This window comes from Parasteatoda tepidariorum, chromosome 9 (assembly GCF_043381705.1).
Source record: "Parasteatoda tepidariorum isolate YZ-2023 chromosome 9, CAS_Ptep_4.0, whole genome shotgun sequence".
NCBI classification, from domain to species: Eukaryota; Metazoa; Arthropoda; class Arachnida; order Araneae; family Theridiidae; genus Parasteatoda; species Parasteatoda tepidariorum.
In genome coordinates, this window is record NC_092212.1 from 33,114,163 (window position 1) to 33,139,053 (window position 24,891).

General features: G+C 29.5%; 1 protein-coding gene across 1 annotated transcript in view; it reads right to left on the minus strand.

Moving 5' to 3' along the window:
• Positions 1 to 409: 409 nt before the first annotated feature.
• LOC107452319 (potassium voltage-gated channel subfamily KQT member 1-like) overlaps positions 410 to 24,891 on the minus strand; it is a 364,114-nt gene continuing 339,632 nt past the window's right edge. The window contains exons 10-15 of the mRNA XM_071185389.1: positions 21,096 to 21,298; positions 11,757 to 11,830; positions 9,351 to 9,478; positions 8,122 to 8,218; positions 4,299 to 4,561; positions 410 to 2,286 (exon numbers count right to left, since the gene is read on the minus strand). Coding sequence (XP_071041490.1) covers positions 1,839 to 2,286; positions 4,299 to 4,561; positions 8,122 to 8,218; positions 9,351 to 9,478; positions 11,757 to 11,830; positions 21,096 to 21,298 — 1,213 coding nt within the window. The 3' untranslated portion in view covers positions 410 to 1,838. The remainder of the gene's footprint in view (positions 2,287 to 4,298; positions 4,562 to 8,121; positions 8,219 to 9,350; positions 9,479 to 11,756; positions 11,831 to 21,095; positions 21,299 to 24,891) is intronic.

Below are 24,891 nucleotides of genomic sequence, written 5' to 3' on the forward strand. Positions count from 1 at the left end.
AAGGAACAAAACAATTGAAATAGCTTTACACTCGTAAATTTTACAGTTAATTTACATATTGTTTTTAAAGATTATTTTTTTCTTATAATTTTAGGACTCAACGAAAATTATATTTTATTAAAATTTCTTTTAATAGATAGTATCATAATTGAAAAAAAAAGTTGTTCTGAAAATTTTAATATTATGCTGAAAAAAACTACGGAGCTGTTCTTTAAATAACAGAAATTTGATTAAATACTAAAATTAAAATTTCATACTAATTCCTGGTAATTGATGGAAATTATAAATTGACAATTTAGTTTATTAAAAACTTTCTCAAATTGAAAGAAATTTAGATTAAGTAACATATTATTGAACAAAGTTAGATTTTATACAATAAGATTAAAAATTTAATACAAATTATAGGCACTGTAATTTAATTGGAAATGGAATTTATTTTATTTTTACAAACTGGCAAAAAATAGGTTTTCAGGGAAAGTATATGTGCATGATTAAAAAAGGGTTACTTTATGTTGTAACCGCAAAAAATTAATGAACAGTCAATAAAGCCACATATTTAAATAATTATTGTATAAAGAAAATTTAAACCAAAAGAAAAATATGTATATAATTCAAAAGTTGTAAGTTTTAATTTAAATTACTTTATTATGACATTTGCAATTCAGATTTCTCAAAATAAAATTTTAAAACATAATACAGTTTAAATTAGCATACAAAGAGTTTAAAATGTACAGATATGAGTTAAACTTAACCCTTTCGTTACCAATAAAGCTTTTATTTATTTAAAAATACTAGCAAACACAGAAATGGTTAAATAAACAAATAAATAATGAAACAATAAAGTAATGAAAGAATAAAATTCATTAATATATCTGGTAATTGATAAGGTGCATATGGCAATGGTGTTTTAAAATGAGCTTTAGACGAAGATAGAAATAACAACTAAACAATGTTAATAAATGTATTAAATAATTGTTCAAAAAAATTATTTGGAAAACTCATAGAAAGCGTATAAATGTAGAGTATGATAGCATCAGAAAAAATATAGTTCTTACATATTTAATGTGAAGTAATTGAATGGTGTTATGAACTAAGTCTGATGCAAAAGTAAAAATGTTAAAAAAAAAACCCCACTAGGAACCACTTTGAGTCTTCGCACCTTTTTTTTTATTTAAATAAAGCTTTTTCGAAATCAATCCTTTGGGTACTAAGAAAGAAATTGCAGCCAAATGTGGTACTTATGAAATTTTTACAAGAACGTATATTGTACTGGCAACGAAAGAGTGTAGGGTTATCGTTTAAATTGAACATTATAACATTAACAATATGTATAGATTTCAGCATTCATAGTCAAAAACTTAAGGAAGTTTTTTAAAACTTTTTTTTAATAAATAATACCAAAATTAAAGATATTTATAAAATATCTGTTTATGATCCACTACAAATATTAGAGCAAACAAATCTTTCTCAAGCTTAACAATATGAGTTTGTTTAGCTTTCGGCACTCATAATCAAAAATGTAAAATTTTTTTTAAAAACCATATCATGTTAAAGAAAGTCAAAATTCAAAATTAAAGATATTTTTAAAATATCTGTAATAACAGATCCAGCAAACAAATCTGCGATCTTTAAGCAAATTAACTCTCGCTCAAGCTTAACGATAACATTATGTTTAACTTTTAGCCCTTATAATAAAAAACACAAGAAAGTTTTTTTAAATCATATCTTAAAACCATATCTTACCAAAATTAAAGATATTTATAAAATATCTGTTTACAACTATTAACAAATATCAGAGCAAACAAATCTGCGCAATTTAAAGCAAGTTTGCTCAAGCTTTATCGTCTGTCATAGTTTTCTTCTTTGACATCTGATGTGGCTTGTGAGGGCTTCAGATCACATTCAAAAGTAACAACAGCACCACCATTTGCCGACTCATGATCCTCGGTTGTTTGATGCAAAAAAGAATTTGAAGAAAGCTCGCAGCCAACCGAGGCTTCATCACTATCTGGCACATCTAAAATGAATGTGTCTTTATTGTCGTCAAATGGTGAGTTCTGTTCTATGGTTGTAAGAATAGTACTGGATGAACTGGTCATGGCCGATGAATCTGGCACATGATCTTCCCTGAAAAACAAACGACTGGCAGGTTGGGAAGTTGTTTCTCTGTAGGAAGATTCTTGGTTGCTTTCTTCGAGAGGATAGGATCTGGAACCAGAATCTCCATCTAGGGAATGTCTCAAAGTGACCTTTTTCTTGACCCTTTGACTAACATCAGAATGGACCCTAGAGCAGGAAGAAACTTTTAATTCTATATTACAAAAAATGCAGATTTTTTGCCTCTCTTTTAACCCCGAAGTCAGCAAGTGAAAGGGGAAATTTTAGTCAGCAAGTGAAAGGGGAAATTTTAGTCAGCAAGTGAAAGGGGAAACTTTAGTCAGCAAGTGAAAGGGGAAATTTTAGTCAGCAAGTGAAAGGGGAAATTTTAGCCACCGATCCCAAACGTCGTTTAAAACGTTTAAATTAGATCGTTCGAGAAAAATAAAATTCAAGAAAAATACATTTTTCTTGAATTTGAAATTAAATGAATTGAGAAAAACTGAAATAGTTTAGAATTATCCATTGTTTTAAATCAGACTGCTGAAGATTATATATTTCAAATATTTTTAAGACAACATATGTGGTGCTTTCTAGTATATAGCTCTATTTATTATAAAAAGGAGTTTATTGCAGATAAACTCAAAGATCAACGTGAACATAGTAGCATATGTGGACTACGTCACTAAATTCGAATTTCGATAGCTATCTGATATCATGCATTTATTTTGTTCATGGCTACAGTATTTAAGAGTGCTTTTTTATGAAACTAGGTAATTTAAACAGTCAACGGTTATTGAATTAAAAATAAAAACAAACTGTTTACTAAGCAGTAAAATTACAGACAAAACGGTACTTTTTCGTTTCGAAGAATCGTAAAAAAACTCTCTATAGTATTATTAACCCCTATGGTGCTTAATTAATTTTGGTGACAGGTATATTATATAATGATAATAAATGTTTTATGTACCAAATATACTTATATAGGTATTTAATTTTGGTATTTCGATACCGAATATAGGTACTGTGTTATTAGGCTTAAATTTACTGATTGCTTTTCAGTTTTGTGCATAATTTTGTTTTGTTGTCAAATACTAATTTAGTGATTATTTACTTTTTTTTATATCCCGTACGAAGAACGGGTATTCAATCAATTTAATTTAAAAATTTTTTCTAAACTTAAGATGATGGTCGAGAACAAGAACCAAATGCAGTTGAACTCTTTTATAATTAGTACGTATTATGACTTACAGTATTATAACTCTAGTGTAAGATGGCTAGATTACTAAACCTTGATTCGAGGAAAAATCAGCGGAGCATCCTCAGAAAAATTTTGTAACTCAGGGCCACCCCTGTATTTATGGAAAATATTAATTTATGTTATTCCCATTCACACCCATTAATGAACTGGTAGCCTAATAAGGTGATATCAGGTGATTCCATGCACTGATATCGGGTCATTTCATTACTAGGTAGTTTAGACTAATTATATGATAATCTGTATTTGCTTGACACATGTAAGATGAATGAGTACATGGTTAATAAAATATGTTTTTTTTAAAAATTATTTTCAGACTAGTATTGAGTTTTCGTTAATTAGTTTCAGCATGGTAATTTTGATATTTCACAAGGCGGAAAGGTGGCCGAGCTGTTAGCGTGCCTGACTGCGAAGCCAATAGCTTCGGGTTCAAATCCCGATCAGGGCATGGATGTTTCTCTCTCAGTGTATTGTCTTCTGCTATGTGTGAATGTGGCCCACTCGATAAACGGGTATCTGCGGAGTGGGTAATGTTGCTCGCCTCCGTGACTTTGGTCACAAGGTGCTCACCAGGCAAAGCAAAATGAGAAACTCTTCCTTCGCCTTGAATGGCGAAGAACAATGGCGAACTTTTAGTGCCTGCCGTGAAAAAAAAATGACTGTAAATAAAAAATCTGAGTTGTTTTGATAAAGAATTCATGATTATTTGTGTATATATGTTAAGATTTGATGACATTTTCAGTCTTCAAAGTTTCTGAGGACAACTATTGAAATTCCAGGACTGTCCTCAAAATTCGAGGATATCTGGTCACCTTACTCTAGTGTGGTGACTGACTATATTCACGTATGCTCGAGTGGGATAGAGTACCAAATATTATTATCAGAATAACTGAGTAATTCCTATAGAGAGTTGGTAATTCAGACAGCATACAGTTATTTTTACCTATGAATGCTCCTAGAAAGAGATGCTTTTGAGATTGGTGAAGAGGTTTCAGGAGAGGAATGATCCATGTGAAGAATGGAACGATGTGGTTTGGGTACTGCGGACAGCACAGGAACGGGAGTTGACTGGACGTTTGGTGGTGGTGTGCAACATATGGGAGAAGACATGGACTGGGGTGTGCCTAAGTAATTTGGCACAAAGTTGCCGCGATCTTCCAAATACATTTCTATCAGCTGTTCCAGCTTGCTTTCTATTTCTTCAACCTATAAGTTAAAAAAATACAATTTAAAATTTATAGTTAGCAACACAGACAATGATTTTTGAGTGGTGTTTGGTATATTTTATGCTGTTTTCTATTAAAATATTTTTTATGTTGGTTGTCTTTAATATGAGAGTTATTTTTTATCTATCATGTTAATTGGAAATATGTAGCTACTCAATAAACTGTTTTATAAAATATGTCATAAGCTAGTTAAATACACGGCGAAAAAAATTTATGGCAAAATTACAACACTGTATGATAATGAAATTTCTGTTAAAAACACACCATAATTCTGGTATTAAAATTTAAAATATACGGTATTTAAGCATTTGTTAATTCTGTTCATGTGATAACGGTTTATAAAAAGTTATGGTTTTCAAAATTATAGTTCTTGTTACTATACATTTAGTAACAAATACAAAAAAAAACGCAATACAATAAATGTAACCAAAATACAATAAATGTAATCAAATACAATGAATACAATAAATGTAAAATACAATAAATTCCATATATTTAAAATACAATAAATACAAAAAAAATACAATAAATGTAACCAAATAAGTGGTAGCCATGTTCTAAAGTATCATGATAAAATTTTCAAATTTTCCTACGTTTTTCAAATTTTATCACATATTATAAAATCAGATTTTATTGCTAGTTTTACTAAATTATTACCAAAACACTTCGATTTTAATTGCTGAGCATTTTGGTAGAGCCAAATATACGATAAATTTTATCATATATTCTGGTAGTTTTGACCTTACATATTTTTTCAGTGTAAATAGGTATATGAAAAAGTCGATTAAGTGATTAAATCGCATATTATTAAGTATTTATAATATCATATAAAATAAGTGAAAAATTTGGCAAATGTGGGAGCTAAAAGGCCCAAGAGAACTAGAGTTAGAGGTAGGCCTAACATCAGATGGCTTGACTGTGTGGAGGAGGATTTCAAAATTTTAATTACTAACTGAAGAACAATCGGAAAGAAAATAGCAAAATGGAGGAAGGTTCTAGGGAAGACTCTGGCCCACAAAAGACTGTCATACCAATAGAAGACTAATTTAGATACTGGAAGTAATAATATTTGGACCTTAAGACATAGTAACGATAAACTGAAGCGAAGAAGTAGTGAAATATAAGAAAAACTTTAATTCAATTCAATTAATTTAATTTAAATACTTAGGTATTTGATTTAATTTAAATATATTTAGGTATTTGATTTAATTAAAATTAATTTCATTTAAATATTTAGGTATATAGTACATTACATTATATTCAACAGTATTTAGATACTGAATGTAAAAATAAAAAAATAAACATCTTGAATTAATAAAATTGAAATAAAAAAATTAATCAGGAGTAATATATGTCCCATTCTATGGTGCATTTTTATTAATGATGAGATAATGCATCATTCTATGGTACATTATCTCACAAGCAAATTCATCAACACAGTTTAACTTTTTAAGCAGTTTCATATCGTTTTTAAGTGATTTCTAAAACTTTCTTTTCATTTAAAATTAAAAAAAAATAGCCTTGCAGAATCACATATTTTTTACTAAAAATTATATTTTAATTATAATAGTCAGGAGTCCTAAAATCTGTAAAATTGTAAAATTTTTAATGAATAAAAATCCTTATTTTTTATCCATTTTAATGGGCTTTTTAGGCTGTAAAATACTAAGTAATTTTTGGTTTCTCGAGGTTAGGTAATAAACTGATAATAATAGAAAATAATAAAAATAAATGGTTTTATATCCCATCCATCAAAGTATATTCATATCTTCAATAAATCATACCTTCATAATCCAATATAATATGGTCACCATTATTTAATTTCATTAAAGGCTGTGTTTGAAAATTCTTTATGTTGTTTTTTAGGAAAATATTCTTTTTCTTCATTTTCAACTTTTAATATTACAACTGCACAATCACCAAATTTCGTATTTATTTTTCTCAATGATATCAGATCATATATCCTAGGTGTCAAGTCTTTCACTATTAGCTTCCGGGTGTTTTTTTTCTTTCTGAAACTATTGAATTCTTCCATTTATTAGAGAACAATTTTCAGAACATATAATAACCGAAATATTTTACTTTCTATAAATAAACAAAATTGAGGAATAGAGAAATTAAAAATTGAAAGAGCAATTACAAAATGATACTGAGTTTTAAATTAGAATCTGAAATTAGGAATATCACTAGAAGAGATATTGTAATATAAAAATCATTGGTTGGACTTCATGAACCTATGCTCAATCTGATGGAAAAACTAGAACGTTTGCAGGGTATAAATGATACTTTTGATGATTTAGCTTTAACCATGGATGATTTTTCTTTTAAAACTTCTTTTAGATAGAGAATCTGACAGATAAAGAACTTTATGCTGAAGACGCTAGAAGTATGTTTTTAAAAATATTGACAGAGATCTAGATAAAACTATGCTAAAAGGATTGGAATTTAAATTACCTTCAATAATGTGGAACAAAACTGATAAAGAATTAGTTCTTAATAGGGCAAAAGGATACAGAGCTACATTTAAAAGAAAGAACTAAAAGTTAAAAAAAAATTGCAATCAAAGAAAAGAAAGATTACTAGGAATTTTTTTTTGTTCTCTATTCTATGATATTTTTTATAACAGATCTTAAATACTTTCGTATCTCTGATTTCAAATCTGAGTTCGATTTCTCTCTCCCAGCTACTGTATTTTTTTAAATGACATTTTTAGTGCATTTTTTTGTTGAAATGTACAAATTTAGAAACATTATATAAAACAAGGGGGTTTACTTGGTGTAAAGTAGCCATCATCAACTACCATGTTTGAACATTAGTAACTCTAAAATTTATAATTATAGGAAGATATGATACATATAAAAATCAGTTAAGTTATTTTTACTAAACAATATAAAGTAAGAATCAGTAATTAAGGTTGAATATATGCACTAATTCCTAAAATAAAATTAGTTTTTAAATCTAACATACGCGTATCAGAAAGAATATTACGATGAATTCGAACTAGGGTTAACAAAGAGCAAGCTGATAAAAATTATACATTATAAAATTATTTAATACAGTTTACGGAGATTTAAAAATTAAAATGCAACTAAAACATACCTACATATTTTTAACGAAAAAATTTAGTTTCTGTAGATGAAAAGCAACTCTGTAGGCAAACGCAAACACTTGCCAACTCGTTATTAATTGTGAGCAATTATTGGCGAAATCGAAACACGCCGATGCTCTCAGAATTATTGATTACATTTAACATAAGGTGTTAAAGAGAGTGGTCTTGATGTAAACGTTTTGCATTTTCAGTGTTTAGAGCATTCATACACCCTTCAAATGGTATATGAAAGCTCTATTTGGTGTTGACTTGAAGAAAAAAAGTGTTCCTCCATTAAATATTTTGGGTTTCCAATATTAAATTCGGAGAAATATTACACCACAGTTTTTACAATGTAGGCAAATATGATAGCCCTATATTACAATGAAAAATATTAAGATAGCTGCAAGAAAAAAGAAAAATATTGGGATATTAATTTGTTTAAAACTTACAGAGCGTTCAACTTTCACAATGCGGCACGCTAAGCTCACTTTTGATTCATAGACATCTTTGCCTTTCGAACCAGCTTTGCCTAGAATTTGATCCAACCTATAAAGGAAGCATTTTCGTACAAAATGTGTTTTATTTATAAGTTATTTAAGAGAGATATTATTTAATGACTACAAAAATATTTCAGAGCGTTATTTAAAAATAAAATGCAATGGAAAAATTTAAAAAAATACTTCATTTCTTAAAAAAGTATATTTTACTTAAAAAAATTAATAAAAATTTGATATCTGCTCGAAAAAAATGATTCAAGTTATATGTTTGTTATTGGAGAGTTAGTGTGTTTTGTATTTTAGTGAGAACTGCACTTTTATAAAAACTTTAGTTAATAGTATTTAATATTATTTGAGAAATGTTTTTGATAGTTGAAAAAACTGAAATTAGAGACTTTTTACTCAGTTAAAGCAAATCAAAACAACCTTGTAAGAGTTATTCTTTGACATCAAATTAATTGCTTGTGCATTTCACTTGTTTAAATATTATACGAGTTTTGTAGGAAAAGTTGTGTTTTTTTATTATTTGCAATTGCTTTTGAATAGAAGCAGCTTTTGATGTTTTGATGAAAGAAGCAGCTTTTGATGTTTTAAAACATTTCAATTTCAGAAAATTAACCTTGTTTATGATAAAACACAATTTAATAATCAAAAATTGAATTACAATTAACAATTTAAAGGTAAGAAATGGAGTGAAGATCCAACACTGAAAAAGAAAAGAAAAAAAACATTAATTTAAACAGAACAAATTTGAATATTATTTTAGAGGACCTTTTCCTAAGTGTTACTATTAGCTGTAAATTATTTTTTTTAACTTAATTTACAATTATTTAATTATTTCAATTTGTTAATAAAAATTACTCAGTTATCGTTTTCTCACGTTTATTACAAATTTTAATTATTAATTATTTAAATTTTCAACACATAATTATGCTGTCTAACAATTTATCAATTATTTAAAAGAACATTTATTTAATAATTTTAAAATTTCTTTTTAATTTATTTCTCATTTTCGGTTTCTTTTTGAAATTTAATCTTTCACATATTAATTATTTGTTTGATTATTTTGATTTTTATTCCTTAAATTATTCAACTATTTAAAATTTTAGTTGTTAATGCATTTAACTGTTTATTTATTTGATTGAAAAATATTAACTAAATGTATAAACAAGTGATTTTACCGGCATTGTAGACTTTTGACTCGGCCAAGTAAATCAACATGGCCTTGAGAGTACTGTTCTATAACATCTTTGACATCATATGGTTTGAGTGCTTCTTTGAATTTTCTTCTCGCAACAAAATATTTGATCTACAGAATTAAAAAACAATTACTCACGATTTGCAAAATCTAAAAAGAATATTCAGCAGAAAGATGGGCTGAAAGTGTCGAAGTATCTCAAATAGTTTAGTCATAAAGTTGTCAACTATCGGCATCAAGAAGCATGCTAAGAACAATGATTTGACATCTTTTGCTTCCTCGATGATTCATGGTGGCAAAATTAAATTTAACCCAGATAGCAGTGGAAGGTAAGTTGATTTTAATGTAAACAACAACCTTTATCAACAAGGTTCATAGATGATTAGCAAATAAACCACCGAAAGCTTGAAACAATGTTAAACTTAGATACCTTATTTACACGATACGAGATTCGGGTTAAGCTTGCATAAACAACTCTTTTACATCTAGATTAAATCTACTTCTGAAACAAGGCTAGAAAAATCTTCTAAAATTGAGTATGAATTATCAAGAATACAAATCAAGAATCGAAAGTGTTCTCATAATAAATTCACCTTTTCAAGGTTTATTTTAGATTTTATGACCATCACTGAAAAAAGGTTTATTTGAGAGATTTTAATATATTTTCTTTAACACTCTCATTCTAAAAGTGAAGGTTAGCCGAATTATTAAGTTTTGAACACAAGCAAAAAGTTTCATTTGAGAGCTTGGACAAAGCTCGAACGAAAAATAGATGAAGCCAAGGTTTATAGTACCTCTAAATAAAAGCTAAAAAATGAGATTTTTCTGTAAAAAATGATGATTTTTTCATGCCTTTATTCAATCTTTAAGGAAACATATTAATACACTATCTACCAATAAGTATTTGGACACTTAAGCAAATAACTATATCTGCGGTCCTGAGATACGTCACGCCCTCCGCCGGTATATATCGTGTAGTGAACAACATCGGCATTAGTCCTATTGCAAGATGCCTACTGCACAATTTTGGATGACAATGTGCTTCCTACGTTGTGGCAGTCTTAAGGGATGGGCCCCTGGTACTTCCAGGACGACAATGCCAGCTGTCATGCTGCGAGGGTCACCAAGGCTTGGTATGGTGCCGATGGGGTTAATCGAAAGGACTGGCCTGCCCAGAGTCCAGACCTGAACCCTTTCGAGAATCTCTGGGACGAGTTAGATCGCCGAATTAAGGGGTGTACTACCCGTCCAAAATCAGTGAAGGAACTTACATGTCTTTTCCAAGACGAGTGGAAGAAAATACCACTAGCCGTCACACAAGGACTTGTGGAAATTATGCCCCGGAGGCTTCACGCTGTAATTGCCTCTCTTGGAGGCTCTGCCAACTATTGATTATGAATAAAGTTCGTTTTTCTTTTCAATCACAGGTGTCCAAATACTTATTGGTAGATAGTGTATTTCTAATATATATAAAAAAATGATTAAATGGTCAACCTGTTACCAAGGAAAATGCTTAAAATTCAGAAATTTGTTAACCACCTTGCAATAGCTCTTGAAAGTTACCATTTCTTAACAATGATATCTGTATAAAATTTAAGAATTATAACTAATATATTTTGCTTCCTCAACGACACCGAAGTTAGTGTATTAAACTATTGTATTTGGATTGCAATAAAATGATATAAGTGAGGATCCCAGTGGTAGCTGGTGGATACGGACTTCGCTCCTTGCTCCGACTGACCACAGTGTTGTCGTATAATATCTTCTTCTTCTTAGTCAGCGCAACAGCCCCTTGCAGGCCTTGGCTGCCTCAACAGCTGACAAGCGCCAGTGCCTCCTTTCCATGGCAACTCCCTTCCAATTTCTAATCTTTAGGGTTTTCAAATCATTTTCGATGTCGTTGAGCCACTTAGTAGGAGGTCTGCCTCTGGGACATGACCCCTCGGGGTTCTGAAAGGTGACTATTCTCATGGTGCTATTTTCAGGGCTTCTCCATAGATGGCCCATCCATCTCAGCCTATTACTGCGAATGTCGTATAATATCCCCAGTGGAATTATGGGTCAGAATCCCCTTGCCATCGATATAACCGTGGGAGGTATTTGTGCGTTTCCTCTTCGTGTAAAGCAAATGCGGATTAGTTCCCTCAAATAGTCCCCTACATAGGCTAGTTTGTCAAAGTGTTTGACCAAGGAGTGCCCTTGTTTTCTGGATTGAGTTCAAAATAAAAAGGCTATTGAGTTGAGCATTGATAGTTGTAAACTCAGAATTGCGACGGCTTTTCGATGCCGAATGTAAAATAAAATGTTTTAAGATACTTTGACTTTTTCAGCTTTATCAGCAAGCAAAAGAAAACGTTAATATATTTTTAAAATTATTATAAAATCCAACCTTTCTTAAGGCTCTGATGGCATTCTTATGTTGTTTTGTAAGTGATGTTAGTCTTGGTTCTTCAATTTCTTCTTCTGTAAAGTAACAGTATTATAATGATTTAAACACTTATGTCATAAACAAATATATTTTAGTTCAGATAAGGTGTTTTATTTTGATAACTGCTTTCATGCTTAAAATTTTTTAAATGATGCATTTCTTAGAGTTCATTTACTGTCATTATCATTAGAGAAAATACCGTTTCGAAAAACCAAACGCTACATGATTGGAATAAGAATAATGAAAAGCTTTATGAAGTTTTAGATTATAAAAAACCAAATGAAAATAAACAATTTCAAAGAAAATATTAATACTGAGTGATTAAAAGTTAAAATTAACACTATGTTGTATTTTAGTATTTCCCTATTTTAGTGAGTCAAGCAGATGGTTTTTACTACAATATAGACACTTATAACTAGTACCAGAATTTTTAATTTGTAGGAAAAAAAAGGGTACAATAGAAATAACAATTTTTTTTTTTCACAACCAGAAGAAATTGAGGAAAAAACACTTCAGAAATTTTACTTGATTAGAAACTTAATTCACCTCAAAAATATACAAATTGGAAACTGGAACTTCAAAAATTTGCCTTTGGTTTATTAGTACTGGCTGATTGTTCTTTAAATTGATGATAGTATTGTCTCTATAAATTTACTTAAATAAGAATCTGAAATGTAAATTTTTAAATGCAAGTATTTAAAAATTTTCTAAGAAAAATTACAAGCAGTTGCACATTGTAAAACGTAAGAAAAACTATAAAAATGTTTTTTTTTCTTTTTTTTAAAAGTAATATTAAAACAGAATATTTATGAAACAAAACAAATCACATAGTTTGTGTACTTAAAATGATAAAATAAAGATAAAAATAAGAGTAAAATTATTTAGCAATTGAAGCTTATAGTTTTGGAATTCTACAGCTACTATTGTGCAAGGATTATAAACTACTATTTTTATAAAACAAGCAGTGTATAATATATCGAGCATAAAACTTGTAATCTAGTTTTCTAAGACTAATAAAATCTTCTATTCTAGAAGTCTACTATCTCAGTAATGGCATGCAGATGATGCACTGATTTATAACAAAATTTATGTGCATAAGGATAATTTATTTGCAATTTATTTTGCAAACAAAAAATTATTGGAGAGAATTAGTTGCACCATTTCACATTCTCTCAAGTTTACGTTCTGAAGAAAATGAGCATGCGCACTTTGAAGAATTTGAGTATTGAGCATGCGCAGTTACTGCGTAAGTTGACATGAGAAAGGAAACAGAATTTTTAATTCCCTCTATTTATTTAATATAAAATCTAAAGCAGTTGTGGACTGTTGTAATATTGCTTTAAAATATAAATAAAAACTTAGAGTTATTAAAATTTTATTATATTTGATTGACGAGTCATTTGATGCCAAAAACTATTGAGTATTTTTTAAAATTACTTTTCTAAACTTAAAATTTCAGAATTGAAAATTGTTAGATATTTGTAGCAATTTTTTTAAAAAGTGTATATTGCAGACTAATGAAAATTATTTTCTATCAAAATGAGCAATATTTTTCTCATATGAAACCATAAAAACTTCAAGGACAACTAAAAATATACTCACAGAGCGTTTAGAGTAATTAAAGTATGTTTAAATTCTGACACTATTCCTTAAAGGAGTGTCTCTAAAATCACAAAACTGATAGTAAATGCAGCAAACATAAATGCAATTACATTATATGATAACATAAATGCATTGTTTAAATGAAGACAATATGTTTTCAAACTGTAGAGTCATTTTACATTTGCGTCATGCGAACTTACAAATACTCAAATTGCATTTAATGAACACACGTGTCATAAGAGCTGAAATCTATATAATAATAGCAACGTAAAATGCTTTATCTCAGTAAACTATTAAATTTACGTAATTAGTGTTTTAAAAAATAGTAAATCTTTGTGATTGTTAGTTGTTTCATTAAAATGAAATAAACATGAAGTAATTTTTGGGTACACATTTTAGAATTTAAGCTTTGTCTTGAATTGAGATCAAATAAATTCTATACTCAATAATTTTGACCATGGTAAGGTAAAATTAGTGTGAAGTGTTCAAAATAGCATAGATGATATGAGATTCAAAATAAGTGAAAAATAAATTGATTACCATGATACACTGGAGTTACTTATGTTGTTTAAAGTGTTTTAAACAATAAAATTTTAGCTCTTATAAGCATTAAAACTTTTATAATTGTTTTTGCAGTCTTTTGACAACTTCGTAACCACCAACGTTGACACTATTTGCTAAAACAATTGTCCAGTAAAAGTGTACTAAACCTTAACTTTTTCCGAATTCTCATGGGTTTTTTCGAAACTTAATATAATTGCAGTAATTTCATGTTAATAGAAGAACGAATTTTTAAAGATAATATTTTAAACTTTAGAGACCAGACTGCTTGAAATTCTCATGCCGAAATGATTTCTTGAAAAAAAATAAAATAATGAGTAGTGGTCACAAATTCGTTTCATTCAATCGGTTTTCATTCAATCGATTTTCATTTTCGCCATTACCACCATGTGTTTCTGTTTGAAATTGTTCTCAAAATGAAATATAGAGGGTGCACAAAACCACGTGACTCTTTTTATTTTTATGTTTTATATAATTATCTAGTTTAGCCCTCCTAGTGTCTGTCTCAATAAATTTGTGTTGCTAAAACTTAAAAATTATTGTTTCCCCGTGAAGGAATCCTTTTATACCATGGGAGTCATATATTTAAAAGTAGCCTTATTTTTCTGCTCACATTTTTTCAATACTTAAGATTAATATGATTTGTTCCCTGAACTGAACAAAATAAAAATATCTGGGTGTTTCAAGCCGTTTGTGGCCCTTTACCAATTCATTTTTATTTTTTCGGTCTGTAAGTTCGATTAGGAGGGGTGAATGTAAATGAAGTAATAAGATTTGCTTATCTGATCTTTTGTGTTTACATCTTTGAAGTGTAAATTTTTATGGTAATCAATCAAAAATATTTTTAATAAAGTTTATTAAAAAAAGAACCAAATATCCAGGAATAATTTTTGTCACCACAGTGAAAATCTCGTTTTTTTCTCTCACGAAAATTATACTTGAAAAGAATGCGACCTTCATACCAACGAAGAAAAAATCACTATGTTATGTGCGGCTATGTTTAAAAGGAGTGAAATATTTACTAAATTACTATGAAATTAAAAAAAACCTATGCATTTTAAGGGATTGCAAAATTAAAGTGTTATTTAAATTGATTGAGGTATACATTGAACTTAATGGTTCTGTTTTAACAGCAATTTTTTTCAATACTAAGCTATAATTTAAAAATGTCATAGCAATAATTACAAGAAAGTTCTAAATCTACAATTTTTATTATTCAGAAATAATGAAATTGCGTGGTGCTTTAAAATGAAGTAAAGTGCATGTAGGTAAATTATAACTGCATAACCTTTAGTAAGAGCCTTTTTATTTGTTGTTTATATCTTACCAATACAATGTGGGGCTTTTCGAACTTTCCGGATGATAATTTCACACCAGGTTTTTCGGGCATCAACTGAGCCAAGAAAAAATTTTATCAAGTCACATACTCATACAATATTTTTATTTTATTGGATATAGTCAAATGTCATTTAGTATTTCAAACTCTGTTTGTAAAAACTGTTTTTAAAACAAATTTAAGATGTATATAAATTCTTTTTAATTGATAGAAACTGAAGAATGAATGATTAGTTGTCATATTTTACGCTTTTCACAGAATAGAGAGTTCGAACATAAATCTTGCTGCTATAAGAAAGATTTTCCTCAAAAAGAGTAAAATATGACAACTTTTCCAAAATAAGAATAAATTTTGCTAGTAAGCGAATTTTTGAGTAGTTGACCAATGTTCTTCTTTAATTGTTACATAAAAGATGAAGAAAAAATATGGAAATCTTAAAAAATAAATAAATGATGGAATAAAAAAAATACAATGTGGGTTGAATTAAAGTCAATGAAAATATCATCTGGGAACAAAAAAAAGAAAATGTAGGCCAAGTTTGATGAAGGTCTCCAAATCAAATAAAGTTGACACTTTAGAAAACATGCTAAGGATTGGAACTAAGATGTATAGTTTAATAGCACTAGAGCTAGATACAAATGTTATAATCGGATATATTAAATGTATAGAAAACTTACCGACGATTTAAAAAAAAATCATTCAAAGAGAAATAGTCGGCTTTCTGCATTCGACTTAAATCAGAAATTTTTCTCACTAAGATACGGTGATTACGAAACTTTTTGACAGAGTGCGCATGGATGCAAAGTATTAAATACGATTGCTTTGTTTTTAAAGCATTCTTGCATTAAAGCATTTTCCAATTCGAAGCAATTCAATTGTCAAAATTCAAATGGACAAACTTTTGTTTGTTTCGTCTTTAATATGCGCTGTTTTGTGCTGTATACAGTGGTTATTTGGAAAGCTTTTCTAATAGTTTTTTTTCAGTTAGAAGTACCTTCCGTTGTTGTATTAACTTATTAAGCAGCATAAATAAGTCAATCCCTTTTTGAATTTTTAAATCGTTGGACATTTTTCAAACACCCGGTGAATCGATATTTACTCAGTATAATTAAATTAACCTATGTTATAAACTAGATCCTTATTTTTCTAGCAAAAATTTAATTTTTGCAGGTAAAGTAGGATATCATGACCGTTAACGAGAACATAACTTCAGAAATTAGACTTTTTTAAAATTATTCTAAGAAGTTAACGGGGTGTATAGCATTTGAATTACGTCCTAGGTCAAATATCCAGAAAGCAGAATGTTTAAAAAAATAATTAATTACAAGTAAGAATTAAAATAGTAATTGATCTGTTATCGTATTTAATTAGGTTTCAGTTTAATTTATTTTATTTCATAATTTAAAAATACATTAAAGATTTTGATCACAAACAATCATGATCTACACTTAAAAGCAATTGTTATATATGATAAAAAGTAATTTTAATATACAATTATAAGTAATCGCGTGTACTTAAGTTAGATAGAAAAAACATTTATAATCGATACACAAGATTACAATTAGTTATTGTTGTGATTAAAACTAATCATTAGCAAGAGTTCATTATTATCATGGTAACGAAGTTACATTTTTTATGCCATTATCTTTGTATTTCTGACAATTAAGGAAAAAGCAAGATATTTTTATACTCCCTCCGTCCCAAATTAGTTGCTAGATTTTAAGTATGTTGAGTCATAAATAATTTCGGATGCAGTTTAGTAGATCGACACCAGTGAAATGATGCAACTAATGAATTCACGATTCATTAGCTGGAAGATAGTTCTAAGCGATTACTGGTGGAAGAGCCCTTACCAAATGTTGCGTGCAAAACCTGGATTTTTGAATTTATTTTAGTACTGATTTAAGAAGAGAGGAGGGAATGCTTGGTAAGTAAATGTTATTGATTGAAAGCATAGGACCCTGAAATATCTGAAAAATGTTCAAGCAAAATCATAAAATCATCTGTATCAATAATCATTACAAAAATACTCAAATGTTGCAACTTTAAATAAAGGAAAACAGCTTCAGACACTAACAAACAGCTTCAGACAAAAATATTCAAATGATGCAACTTCAAATAAGGGAAAACAGCTTCAGACACTTACTTAAAATTTTTTATCTTATTGAAATTTTCAGACTATGTTTTTCGTGTAAAATTATTGGGAACATAATTTTTTTTTTATTTTTAGGAAAACATATAATATTTTTTGGGTCAAAACTTAAGGTCCTTTGGAGTTTTGAGTAAACAAATTTTTATTTACATGCTGTGCTACTTTTTGTAAAATAAGTGAACCATGATATTGACCCTTATTTTGTGTTCTACGACTTTCACAGTAACTATTAACACATTGCTGATCGGTCACGAGTTAACTCGTGTTTTCGTGGCCAAGCGCTGGTGACCGGTCACGAGTTAACTCGTGTTTTCGTTAGCAGTGATCTCGTGGTGACTATTTTAAAAAGTGGATGTAATTTTCCTTACTTTTCAAGTTTTACTATTTAATTCTTTACCAATTTATTATAACTTTACGAAACGTTATATATTTGCAAAACTTTCAGGGTGCACCATTACACGTAGGTGATTGTTATATTTTTTATTATACAGCATTAAAAATTAAAAGTTTTTAAAGTTTATTTATATTGTTTTACTTCCATATTCGCTTTCAAAATAATATCCGGGCACATGGGGGTAATTTTCAGAAAAGTTGCCGGTCAGCAATGTGTTAAGACATAAATACTTCCGGAGGACCTGAGCTTCGAAGGTTAACAGTCATTCAAAAATTTTCGAAGTAAAACTATTTTTTTCTTAGATTTGGATAGAAAAATCTATTTGGGCCAACAGTGAACCATAAAGGTATATATTTCTGTGAATACGTACTTAGGAATAGTACCTAAAAAAATCAAGATATGTGTGGTGTACAGTTGGCTTGACTTTATAATTGCAAGAAATTTAAATTTTACAAAACTTTCAAGGTCGTGAACTGCCTTTATAAATTATAGTCAAGTGTGATGAAATTTGCTGAAAAAGATGTTTTAAGTATAGAAGAAACAAAATCAATTCATAGATCTCTAGTAACTGATTCAACTTTTATTTAATAAGGTCTTAAGCTTTGAGGCCAGTACCTGAATAATTGATTATAGAAATAGTTATGAAAAAGCTCTAGATTTTTTTTAAGAAATGTGATTTAGTTTCAATACAAATATCTGAAGTTAACACCTTCCCCATAACAAGTGGGCATGAGCCTCTATCTAGAAATAACAGAGCAGAGAGGGGTCAACCGTGGGCAAAACATACTCTCTGCTATAGTGCGGCTTTGAGGAGAACTCCTCGAGACTGAAAGTCTGGGGCTGTCTGCTGCTACGGTAACAAGCGAGAGCACATTTCTAATGGGGGTGAAATGGAGGAAAGAAGGCGTCGATTGGTTTACTTACGACGACCTATGCTAAGATTACGACAAAACTAGTCACCCCACACCCCTATTCGAAATGACATTTCCTCGTTACCATAGTACCCGCCACGACGCTAGACGGATGTCTGGAGTTCTCCTGAAAGTCGCACTATATCTAGACAAGTTATATAATGTTTCCGAAGTAATTTTTTACGCTAAATAGAACGAAATAACACCTAAGTCTAATGAAGAAGTTATTTAAAATTCATATAGAAAGAAAGAGAATTCTACGCATACGTGATATAGTGTCGGACATTGTTATCCAAGCAAGTGACATATTTATCCAAATGTTTTATTAAGCAATCCATAGGAACACTTCAGATTAGTAATAGTTAAATAGTTTTAATTAGGTTAGTACAAAAAATTCGTAACTGTATTTCTTATACACAAATTTTTATGGGCTCTGGCTCTTTACCACAATAGCATTTCATAATCTCCATCATGATTAATCAGAAAGAGTAAGTACATTGATTAAATTTTTAATATATTGAACAAGTAAAAATATTACTTTTATTTATAGTTTGGGATAAATTATATTTTGCTAAATTCTGATATAATGTAATATTAGATTTGCGCGGTACACCTTTTATTCGATACCGAGTTTCCAGGTATTTTTTCTTAACTAGAAAGAATTTAAACTTCAGTCCGATGAAGTGTAAGGCACATTTTTACTCCCAAAATAAATAAATTAAATAAACACTAATTAAAATTTTTGAAGAGAGTGACCATTTAAATCAAGTCATTCATAAAAATTTTCCAAATGAAACGTGAACAAACATGATCACGCCAGAAACGCAGTAGCGCTAAAGTATCACCATAGTCAATGGCTATAAAGAGTAATGCAAGAAGATTGCACTGAAAATTACTTATACGATTAACCAAAACCCATGTGAACATTCAAATTAAATATATAATCGTGTTAAGTTCGATGTACAAAAAACAGAGCTACACACTGTTGTCAGGTTTTTTTTAAAGTAACATTTTCACTGAAATACAGAACTTTTATTAATGCGAAAATTTAACGTCGAATGTTTGCTTTTCATGGCAAACATTCCTGTACGAACTGCGATTTATCTGTATGAATTTTCTCGTATGAACTGCACTGAACAAAAATGGCGTAAGAGATTTCGTAAACGGCGTAAGCATCAATATCGGATCTGACGAGACCCAGGTCAAGCGCGAAGATTTCTTAGCTGACGTAGCTTTTTAGCTACGTCAACTAAGAAGACATGATTGCTCTCTGACTAACTGAAGAACTCCACCGTTTAGGTTATTAAAGCACTGTCGGGGACTATGAATACAGTTTTAAAGAATCTCTTGTAGGAGTGCGAGGTAGTACTGGTTCTGACTCAGGTAGAGAAGATAAATATCGAATTTTCTAGATAAATATCGAATGAAATGAGATTTTTCTTGTTTCCATCGCATCAGACAGTTCTCTGTTTTTATTTTATTTAGACAGAAAGTTGTAGTGATTACGACATTAGTACAGGTGCTTATCTGAGTAAAAAAACAGCCCAATCCCGTTTTAAGCGTTATTCTGCTTTATGTGCATCCTTGCATTACTATATATCCCATTTATGCTCTCATGTGAATTAGTTAATCAGTTTTACATAGATTGTAGTGTATACCTTCCACTTTCCTTTATAACCATTAATAGTGGTTAAAAAAGAATTCAATAATTTATGGTCAGTAATTTCATCATTCAGTCAGTTCTCTGCTTTGGATATTGTATTTTTAATTCTAATTTGTTGTAGTTTTAGTTTTAGTTATATTCATTTTTATTAATATCATATTTTTTAAAGTGAAAATGCACGGACCGTAGTTGGTAAGAGTTCTAAAGAATGAAGTAAAATTTTTTAATAATTTTGGTTGTTTGGAGTAGTTGTTTTTTAATTAATTCATAACTTCTAAAATGTAACTAATATCTTGCGTAATCATATATATTTTAGACTATTTTTTACTTTTTTTTTTGAATCAAGCAGTCTATATATATGTATTTCTTACGTCATTCCAAAAAATACATGCAGTGAAATGAATAATTTCTCTGCGAATTCCAGCCATTTAAACTGCTATGTTGGACATAAAATTATAAATTTTAAAATTAAAAACTGATAATGTAGCTGTATATTGATAAATATTTACTGATTTCGTGAGATTTTGTCCGGAATTTTAGGTAAATCCCGTTCTTAAATATAAATTTTATTCAACAACCAGAAAAAAGCTGTTAATTGCGTTGTAAAATATAAAAGACTCTTAAAAGAAATTTCTTTTTCTGGCCTAGTGTCAAGTAAAATAAATATAAATGAGGTATTACCATCAGAATTTCGTTTGGAAGTTTCTGAAAAATCTTTGGAAACCGAATCTTCGGACACGCTGGGTCGTATCCGGCCACTGAGGTTATCAGATGAAGTAGTGATGTCACCGCATCTGCTTCTCGTCATTGGAGAATGATTGAAAGGAGGGCGATGACGTCTGATGGTGGAAAGTCGTGTCACGAATGACGTATTGTGTTTGAAACTAAAATATAAGGTAGAGAATGAATAATTTAGGAAACCATGAAATATCTTTATGTAATGCCTATATTTGATGCTTTAACAGATTTTTTTAAATAAAAGTTTTAACAACGACCTTTTTGTAAAATATTTAAACTAAATTAAAAATCAAACTTATTTTAAAATTTTACTTTAGCACACGTTGAATGAAATTTTGATTTAGATTCTACTGATAAAATGTATGTTAATGTCATGTTAATTTGTGAGGTAAAGGCTTGGAGGAAAAATCTTGAGAAGAACAGAGCCTACTCTGGGCTGTAATGCCACTGAAGAAGAAGAAGACATATTAATTTAAATTTAATCTGATGTATGAAATATGACATTCTAAAGTCAACCGGAAAGTTATGAAATATTCAATATTTTTTACTTCTGACCAATTTTTTATGGAGTCAATTAGAAATAGGAATTAGAAAATCAAATTTAGGAAAATGATTTGAAATTTAAATTTAATAGCTGAATGTTTCAAGTGCTCCACTTGAAACATGCTACTAGTTATTTAGAAATATGAATCGAAAAATCGAATTTAGGAAAATATTTGAAACATAAATTTAATAGGAGCTGATATAGGAGCTGAACATGAAACAAATATTTAGAAAGTTATTTTCCTCTGCAAAGTATTCTGCTCGATAGAGAGATGATTTCTAATGAAAAACTCATTTCTTCAATAAATTGTGAATGTATCATAGCGTTAATGAAAATTTTATGTGGACAGACTTATTTTTAATTAAAGTCTGTTTTTGTTCCAATAAAAGCCCTCAGCTATAAATTTTTATTCCAGGAACTTGAAAGAATGCTTTTCGTACTACATAGAAATATTAGTAACATTTATCAAAGTATATACTAATAATAACAAAAATACATTAACTGCTTCAAACTCTTAAATAGGAAAGTAGTATACGGGTAAAAGTTTTCTGTAGAACTCAAAGATATATTCATGCAAATTAAGGAATAAAATGTAAAAAAAAGAAGGAACACGAATAGGTGATGATAAAATTCAGAATTTATCTTAATGCAGAAAAAAGTAACTTGTTATGAAAGCAAAGAGAGAGAGAGAGAGAGAGAGAGAGAGAGAGAGAGAGAGAGAGAGAGAGAGAGAGAGAGAGAGAGAGAGAGAGAGAGAGAGAGAGAGAGAGAGAGAGAGAGAGAGAGAGAGAGAGAGAGAGAGAGAGAGAGAGAGAGAGAGAGAGAGAGAGAGAGAGAGAGAGAGAGAGAGAGAGAGAGAGAGAGAGAGAGAGAGAGAGAGAGAGAGAGAGAGAGAGAGAGAGAGAGAGAGAGAGAGAGAGAGAGAGAGAGAGAGAGAGAGAGAGAGCGAGTGAGAGGGAGAGAGAGAGGGAGAGAAAGAGAGAGAGAAAGAGAGAGAGCAAGAGAGTAATCACATTAACATTTCTAAGACAGTTAAAAAATATATAAAGTTGATATAATATATACAGGTTGATTATAAAATAAATCGACATGTTTAGAGCTATATTATCAAATAATATTTGGTATAAAATGTTTTTATTATCTCGCACTATTATGAATACAGCATTATGGTGAACAACTAACAAATGACAAAATGTCTCAATTGGATTTCAAATAAATAAAACAAATTTCAGGAAATATAGTGCCTAAGAAATATTTTTCAATGTAATTTTTCAAATTCATTTTTTTGGAAATGTGACATTCTTTCGAAATATTTCCTTCATGCTTCAGAAATATTTTAGTAATGATTTGAGAGAAGTTTTAAGTTACATTTCAAGAACTAAATAAAAACGATTCTGACAATTTCTTAAAATTTTTGGAACTAATGATTTTGTCAAAACCTTACTTATTTATTATAGATTTTAAATTTAAAACTTTTGAGTTGTATTAGAAAAAATTAATTACAATAAACAATTTTACTGAGGGAGAATTATAATTAATATTTTATTATAAGATGAAATATTTTCAGTGTTAATATTTTTTTCGTCTTTTTTTGGTAGTTAACATAGAGTTATTTAAATTTAATAAAAATGTTCATTGCTTTTAAGTGTACAATTTAAATGCAAAAGTTTATATCGAAATTCAAGTTCCCTGTACATCGAAATAAAATTTTAGGTAAAGTAACAAAGCTTACAAAAGTTAGATACAAAAACGATTTATAAGCCTCTAAAAACGTTTTATTTGGTTTCTTAAGATATTGGAACATACACTCGTAATCATTGTAAAATATTTCTGGCATAATTTACATAAGATTTTAAAAATATTTCATTATCTAATCAAAATGAATCTTTTAAAAAGTTACGTTTCAGAAACATTTTTTAAACTGCAAGAGTTTTGAACGTAATTGCGACATTTTATGCTGACTGGGATATCATTCCCTGACGTCATTGTTTCATGTTTTAATGGAAACCTATCCAGTTTTATCCCGACAGCTAGATACGAAAAGTTACTAAAGTTTACTGAACAGGAGAGCAGGAAAACAAGATTTTTTTAAAATCTATTTCAGGATTACCATGGGTCCCTGAGAAGTTTAATAGTGGTAAAGAAAAAGAGGCAAACTGCTATCATTTGATAAAGTTGTGGCCTGCTCCATATGTTGTTTAGGTGTAATTATCCTTGTTCTACATGCTTTGCTATTTAATTTGCTACCAAATTATTAAAAATCTTGCATCAAAAGGAACAGTTGGCATCCCTACTCAGTCAAATCTAGAACCACTAAAAGAAGTGGTCACCAAACTTTAAGACGAAAGCATTTAACTCTAAGAGAGGTATGTAATTTGTAGATGTTAGTGTTGCCACTAAGAAGACGACTTGCTACGCTTTATTAAAAAAATTATTCTAGTGATAGCAAAAGAGATGATTCAACAATTTGTTCTGTTTAAGCAAATTTAATTTACTTAACACTATATAAAAATAATTTAAATTGATATAAAAAATTCCACTACAATATCCTTACGCCATAAGCCACCTATTGCTCTGCAGCAAATTTCAATGAAATATTCCTGTATGAAAATGTAACTGAAAACAAATAGAAGCATACTATTGCAGTGATGCATCATATTCCCGACAGGAATATCAGTCACATAACCTCATTTTCCCCATACCAGATTAGCTGAAGTTCATATTTCTACATTATAGTCTTATCACCCTACTGCATACAACTATACAGTCAGAACCTCAATGATCATCTATCCATATAAATACTCCTTTACTTTATTTGCATTTCACCACCTCATAAAGTTTATAACCATAAAGTTTAAGCTAAAGATGGCCCTCAGGTGCCCAAATGTTTTATATAGTTCAGTTCAGTTTAAACTTAACACATTGAGCACAGTGTCAGCCATCGGTGGCTGACGCTGGACTTTCCATTTAGGCCGCGGCAACCACCGGTGGCTGACACTGAAATTACATTTAGGCTGCGTCTGCCACCGCTTGCTGACACAGACCTTTCACATAGGTCGAGAAAAACAGCTGGCTGACAGCGTATAACATGATATAGAACTATAAAATTTACACTCTTTTATGGAACTGCAGAAAATTTATTCAAAATTTACTTAATTATTGTGATTCTTGGTTTAATAAATTCTATTTAGTAGA